Source organism: Macrosteles quadrilineatus, unplaced genomic scaffold (genome assembly GCF_028750875.1).
Source record: "Macrosteles quadrilineatus isolate MER2022 unplaced genomic scaffold, UCM_ALF_1.0 Scaffold_3__2_contigs__length_128488019, whole genome shotgun sequence".
Lineage (NCBI taxonomy): Eukaryota > Metazoa > Arthropoda > Insecta > Hemiptera > Cicadellidae > Macrosteles > Macrosteles quadrilineatus.
This window is the reverse complement of record NW_026542596.1, coordinates 12,010,251-12,017,813: the sequence shown is the minus strand read 5'-3', so window position 1 is coordinate 12,017,813 and position 7,563 is coordinate 12,010,251. Positions and strand designations below refer to the sequence as shown.

The 7,563-nt window shown below is 40.4% G+C and overlaps 2 protein-coding genes across 4 annotated transcripts in view; one reads left to right on the top strand and one right to left on the bottom strand.

The window, feature by feature from the left end:
• LOC128988704 (cytochrome b-c1 complex subunit 6, mitochondrial-like) overlaps window positions 1–3,136 on the bottom strand; it is a 3,827-nt gene extending 691 nt beyond the window's left edge. The window contains exon 1 of one of the 2 annotated variants that reach the window (XM_054410265.1): window positions 2,706–3,136. In XM_054410265.1, the coding sequence (XP_054266240.1) occupies window positions 2,706–2,769 (64 nt within the window). In that variant the 5' untranslated portion in view covers window positions 2,770–3,136. Of the gene's footprint in view, window positions 1–2,382; window positions 2,458–2,705 lie in introns of those variants that run through there. The other variant, XM_054410268.1, reaches the window with a different exon arrangement.
• The window catches only part of LOC128988703 (SH2 domain-containing protein 4A-like), a 108,898-nt gene that overhangs the window by 85,861 nt on the left and 15,474 nt on the right, over window positions 1–7,563 (top strand). The window lies entirely within an intron of this gene.

Genomic DNA, 7,563 nt, shown 5'->3' with positions numbered 1-7,563 from the left:
CAAAGTAAAACACGCCTTGGTAAAAACTTGGCCAATCACCAAAGTTGTCATAACTGACTTTTAGAATAAGATATCGTTCGTTTACAAATAAAATGTGATCAGTTAAAGCCATGCCACACCGAGCTAGCTCCCGCGGTGGTCGCGAAGTTAAATCTCTCACTATGTTAACAAAAGGGTAAGGCCCCGTTTATGCACCAAGAGCGGGAGCGGTAGCGGTTGACCTCCCGCTGCGGTTTCTAATTTGCCCGCTGTGTAGTTAGAAATCGCAGCGGTTGCCTGGAATAGAGCGGTTTTCAACTACATTGAGTCAAATGGGACCGTTTATGCACGGCGGGAGCGGGAGCGGTTGCAGCCAGGGTTGCCAACTTGACCCACGCCACAGAAAACGTACTACTATACCCAGAATGCCAACCGCATGCTAAAAAGCATTAAGCGGTTTGAGAGAGCTTTGCCTGTCAATCCGTAGGCAGCGCCACCAGCGTTGCTATGCTTATTACACTTTTCCCTCCTCATCGTCTACCGCACCTTCTCTTCTTCGCAGTTGATCCGAATGTTTTCTCTTTATCACTCCACCACACATGACTTCATAAGAGTATAATCCATTGCGTTTGACTATTGTTCCTGCTATCCAACCAGGGTTATTCTCCTTTTTGCATGGCAACGCTGGTGGCGCTGCCTACGGATTGACAGGCAAAGCTCTCTCATACCGCTTAATGATTTTTACCATGCGGTTGGCATTCTGGGTTATAGTAGTACGTTTTCTGTGCCCAAGCGCACGTGCACTTAGGACAAATAGTTGAGTTAATTATTTGGCAGAGTTTGAGTTGGCAAGACTGTGTCCCCCTTCCATTCTCCTTTGACCAACCTCTACCGCTATCGCTTGCACAATTTTGACAAAATTTTCACAGCGGAAGCGGGTCCGCTATCGCCCCGCTCCCGCTCTTGGTGCATAAACGGGGCCTAAGGTCGCACAGCGCAATCGCGTGCCGCGGGCATGCGGTGGTGTCCGCCACGACCGCTTACTGTCTTGTTGGGTCGCCGGAATTTTATCCTCTGGAATTTACCCCCTGGGCAAAGCTGAAGGCACTATGACGTAGTAACCTGAGTGCTCAAAAGATTGTTCGCGGGCGGAATTTTACCCCCACGGATTTGGAAGTCTAATGAAAATAGACAGAGCGTGTTTAATTAGACTAGCAATAAAAACCGGAATTTTACCCCCTGTCCATATAACTAGCGTTTAGACAACTGAAGATGTACGGGTCGGGCCAGATTTTTACCCCCGAAATTTTACCTCCAGATTTTTACCCCCCGGAATTTTACCTCCTGGCTGGATATAGAAATTATTAAGAATGATTTATTTTTTATATTTAATTGTAAACATTTTATTATTATGTAGCCTATCTTAATTTATTTATTATTTAATATCAACTAAGTAATCGGAATTCGCTGTTTAATTTTGTTAATTTTTGCGTTTGGGACCAACTGGTGGTTAATAACCTAAAATAAACTGAGTGACTCATTTAAATGATAATTGGGTGAAAATTTACGATTTCATTGTACCGCCGTGAAACACAATGTATTTCGTTTCTGGAGCACAATAACCCAAAACAAAAACATTGTTTTACCACGGTTGTATAACAAATCGTTAAAGAAATCTTCGAATCAATATTACAATTCAGATGTTTGTTTATACGTCACATAAACCAACAGTTGGCTTCAAAGATCGAATCCTGATACTCGAATCTCAAAATTAAAATTAAAAACCAGGCTACTTAATAAAAAAATGTTTACTATTAAATTAACACTGAATGAATTTAATGAACCATTCTCACTAATTTTTATATCTGGCCAGGGGGTAAAATTCCGGGGGTAAAAATCCGGGCCATACATTTTGAGCTGACCTCATGAAGGGGGTAAAAGTCCGGGGGTAAAGTTCCGGCCCGTACACTCTAGGTTTTTATAATTTAATTTGATGTGTTCTGATTAAATTCACAACCGCGAAAATATACGTTTAATTCCGCGTTTAATCCATCGAACTGATGTGGCGAAACTCAAAAGTTCGCAGCCGGAATTTTACCCCCTGGTTTGTGACGTCACGTTTGCCCAGGAGGTACAATTCCAGGGGGATAAAAATCCGCTACCCCGTCTTGCTGAGCGATCTTTTGAGACTGCTGCGGTAGTGTGAGTGTCGTGGTCGTCTACGTCGAACGGCCAAGCCTCCCAGTGCCATCGTCATATCCCTCGTCGAACTCCTCATGGGCGAACTGATCAGAACTTTTTCTCGTGTGGGCAAATAGCGCGCCACGTGCGACTACTTACTTGACGCAAAAAATAAAATATGTAAAATAATAGCATCTAGAATAAGAGAAACTGGCAAAATACCTTATGACTCCAAACAGTTAGCGTCGTATCAATAGGGTAGCTACTAGCTGGTGAACGAACAACAACAACTGAAACTGACTGCGATTAAGCTTCTCTTTCTCCCTCCAGCCATTCTCCGCTACCGCCCCTAGCGGCGGGGTAGCAAGGCAGCGCCCTCCCCTCTCCTAAGATGGCAAACCAGCGACCAAAGAATAATATTATTCGGCAAACCCATAGTTCCATATAACTCCGCTAGTCCGCTTCCTCATACTGTCGGGCATAGTGTGGCCTTGGTCGGGCGCGGTTTACCCCAATTGTTAAAATAAATAAAACCAGCTTCTTACCCCTTGACGAGTTTTTGGTCGTTACACATGTTTCGATCTTATGAAAGTTCATCCTCAGCAGCATTCAGTAAATTAACAAATATCACATCGATTTGACAACAACATATGGCAACTACGTAAGTAGATCTTCGTCTTATAATAATTCCAACCTAGTGAATACAAACAGTAGTCGAGCTGCAGCGCTGCAGGTGAAATCAGTCGTGCTGCAACAGATTTTCCTACGTATTCGCTGACACATTCCATCTCTTGTGTCATTCTCCACGAACATCCCTTCCACCCACGTTACCTTTTGCAATTTCTCCAATAACACTGACAAAAAATCAAATTTATATTTCTACGATGTGACAATTAAATTTTAACAGTAGATAATCACATTGTAACCACTCAACGTTTATAGGTACAAATTACACTTCGTCATATCACAACCACCTCTGCACCTCACACTCGTTGCCATCTCTAACCTCCAACTTCAAATCGTCAGTCCAGAAACTCCAACTACACGGTTGGTGAGTGGTGATGTGCTAATGTAGAATGTAGACTATAGAATGGCACGCGCGGCGCATGGCAAGGTGCCCAGATGTCATCTGCAAGTCAATGCCATGGCGCAATGCACCTACATCCTACTACCTCTACATCTACATCCTAGTCTCGTCTCTCGTCGTGTGGGATATTATGTATTGTTGGGCTAAACTTGTATGACTCATGAACCCACTCTTGTTCTAGGCTGCTTTTGCATAGTCTACTGAGCGTGCCCTCTTTATCTACGGGCGTGTACATCATAGTAATGTTTAAGGACAAGGCTACGAATGTTGCTGTTGTATCCCTTGGTAAATTTACTATCTCGTCAAAATATCAGTCGACGCCTTGTAAATAATTCCAATACCAGTATTTACGACCAAAAGCTAGACCTACTACGACATTCAGAAAATGAAATGACCTGATATGAAAATTAAAATTTAATTCCTAGGTCGGGTGTGTTGCCTAGTGGGGGATTGTGCAAGCCTAGTGGTTAGCGTATCGGTGTGAGAGGGGTGGGTTCGATTCCCGGCCTAGCTAGAAAGATTTTAGTTGTGTGGACCGTTTTCTCTTAATGTCGTTGACGAAGGATGATTCTTCCTCACGACGATCACAGAAACAAAGTGTCATATTATGAATTTCGATAACGCTGCAGTCGCAGTCATCAACAAAAATTTAGTAGATTTTATTTTAGCAGAGTCTGAATGCCATAGCGCAATGCACCTACATCCTACTACCTCTACATCTACATCCTAGTCTCGTCCCTCGTCGTGTGGGATATTTTGTACTGCGGCTAGCTTGCTCAAACATGCACACACTGTACACTCTTTGTGCTTGCTCAAACTTACACAAACAGTAGGCATACTCTTTGGTTACCATACCGCTAGACCTAACTCTTCTCCCCCCCCCCCCAACTGGCTCCGTACTTAAATACGGAAACAATAAAACAAGATTTACACCAGAAACATCCGGCGCGAAGGACCTAATTTTGGCGCGGCTGTCGCTTCCTTCTCCCTGCTTTGGCTGATCCCGCTACAGTAACCAGTAGTCACCCGTTAGCTGTTACTCGCTAGACGGGATCGGATTCAGGAAATTGGTCTGTAACCGCGCGAGTAATGACGATATCCTCCTGATAGGCCTACACCGCCACGGACCATTGGAGGAACGGGTCTTGGGGTGAAGCGGCAACGGCCAAGCGGCAACTGTCCCGGGTGACGGCTGATGATGAGCCTACTGGAGCAGTTATTTACTCATATGGCACTGGATATGTTAGCAGTTATGCCAGGCACTGCGAAAGTTGCGAATGATGTTTTTATTCCCTGTTATGAGATTGCCACATCATCTGTACCACATGACACTGTGTGCAATTCTCCTCTGAAGGGTGTCGTGTCATAATTATAAACCTTAAGTTTTTGTATGATTTAATATAACATTTTACATTTTATGTAGCTATATATCTCATGGGTTGCACTTACTCTCTTATTATCCTTCAAATGAGCTGCATGCAATTGTAAGATAAGTCCGGGATGTTTTGAGTGCGACAACGACTTCTGCTATATTTTGTTGCTTTACTAACTTTTCAATTATAATTCTTGAATCAAATATATTAAATATGATCAAATAGAATGTTTACTGCTGTTTACACACTGTCATTTATTTTATTCAATAGTAAATTTTACTGTCCCCACCTGTAGGGTACATACAGGTGGGGACTGTAAAATTTACTATTGAATAAAAGAGAGTGATTACATTATCAGATTAAAAGTTGCCGGTCATGAAAACGAGCTTCAAATTTTACCTCAGGAAGAGAAGTTTACTTTCGATATTTGAATTCAATGTTAATATCGACTGAAACATTTTTCTTTAAAATGTCTTCACTACGTGTTTTACGGTCTTTAGTAATGTGGGTTTACGTATGATTCCGATTTTTTTAGGCGTAAAGGATTATCGGGGCGTATAAATCAAGGAATAAGTATTCTGGTCAATGAATGAAATAGCGTGATCATAAATTCGCGTTTTAGTGATTGTTTCAATATTTTACTTAAATTACTGCTAGGTACTTCAAACAACTAGGTACATTTTTAAAAAGTACTACCACCCTAATCGAATTCCTATCGAAATGTATTCAATGACTCGTAATCGGATGCGAATGGAAAAGACACTTCCGAGATAGACACGGAATTGAATAGGCTATTCCGATCTAATAGCAGTAACTGTTAGTGTTAATTAAAAGGCACTTAGAGCCATTATGGGAAAGTTTCAGTGTGACGCGGAAATGAACCGTTTCTTAACACGGGCTTATCACTTTCTTCTGAAGGTCGGAAATGTCAAGTGCCCCGTTGACTGCCCACTGTCTATGATGGACATGACCTTGGCCATTCCCATAGCACCTACTAACACTTCTGGAAATGGTCTATTATCAGGCTTGGCCAATTGCACTTAGCCATGAGGCGATGACGAATTCAGAAAGGAATGTTGATGATACAATTAAGTGCTTGGAATATAAAAGCTTAGACGTAGTAGTTTTGTCTGATTATGCACAACTACTGAGCGGAGCTCCAATCTATCTATCCGCCAGAATCAGAGTTTTTGTAATGGAAACAATATTGAACAATTGTTTACAACAAATATTTGCATTTATTGAACATACTATACATAGAGCTATTATAGATCCGCCCCGAGGTCAAAAACTCAAGCAAAAGTATGATTGTGCAAACTTCTCCATTTCCCAAATAAACAGTATTAGCAATCTGACACATACTTTCTCCCATAAGCTTGTCAACGACCTTTATCATGTGCAAGTGGTAGGAGTAACTATGATAATTTTATATGGGGAAAAATTAAAAAAGTTGCAATAACTTTTGAGCCGTAATTGTTACAACATTGGGGGGTTGCACTTTTTTGTTTGGAATTATAAGGACCATAAAACATTAATTTTAATCAAAGCCGGGGTTTCCCCAAAATCCGATTTAATTTTTACAGAAATGGGATTTGTACAATGTTGTTCAAAATGTAAAAGGCCATAACATAGGTATTAGTTTTAATCGAACCCAGCTTTTTTCTAAAATCTGAATGCATTTTCGAGAAGTCCGATGTAACAATCGCTGTTACCAAGACAACTCGTGGTTCTGCAGCTGCAACCGTTCCTTTCTCTCAAGAGTCACGGCAGTAACAAATCTTTGTTGACACATCTTCATCATTCAACATTCAACGTTCAACGTTCAACGAGCAGACACTTCCTGAACACAAGAGGTGTCAGAGAGATGGTGAACGACAGGCATAAACTGAGCCAATCAGGATGCTATGCTTGTTTCCATCCGTTTGATAGGGTGCAGGTTGGAAATAATTATCTTCATTACAAAGCTTAGTTTGGGTGCGTTAGAGGGAGTCTGATAACAACAAAAACTTTTGTAAAATAAGAATACTTGGTCTCAATTTTTTTTAAATACTAACAATCTGGTTTTTAGTTACTAACAATCACTACTCATAACTTCTTAGTTATGTTTTCGTTTATTGTCAGTGCCACTGAAAGTGATGCAACGACTTATTGTATAATCAGCTGATTTCATGTAATCACGTGTTTGTAAAACTTCGTTAAATAATAAATTACCTTTTTCAGGGAATAGGTTCTGCTAGCAGCATTCTTACCATAAATACTGTATCAGGTACAATTAGGGAAATATTGCATTTCATTTTTTTTTGACAACTGAATGATTATAGTGAAAGAGTTAATTTACAGTTAGATCTCAGCATCGAATATTATAGAATATTATAAGCAGTTTGTGCTCTCATTTCCATCTCGTCAACTTCACTTTCACTAAATGACATTTTTTAAACAGTTTACTCTGACTTCCTTTAATTTCCACCAACTTAGGTTAAGAATACGCGAGTATCAACAGGAACAAGTAAGATCAACAATTAAAATTGTCAACTGATCAGCTGATCAGCTGATTAGTGACGTTCGAAGCATTACAATTTTAATTCTTTTCTCTCAATACTTGAACCTCATTGATCCGTTACCTGTGTTGATATGAGAAAAACTATGCTGATATGAAATGAAACTATGCTGATATGAAATGAAACTATGCTGATATGAAAGTAAACAGCTGTTAAGTGAAACTTTTCAATTCTAAGAACTGAACTGAAATGGCTACTTTAAAAACGGTCGTAGGTAAATATATGTTTCAACGTATTTGTATTTACTCTCCGTTTATACTAACTGTATTTTAAGAAATGCAGTGATATTACAAGAAATACCAATACTTCCGGGGTACAAATCAGTTGATTGATCATACACGACCGACCTGTTGACAATACAGTATTGGGAATGACCTCGGTGATG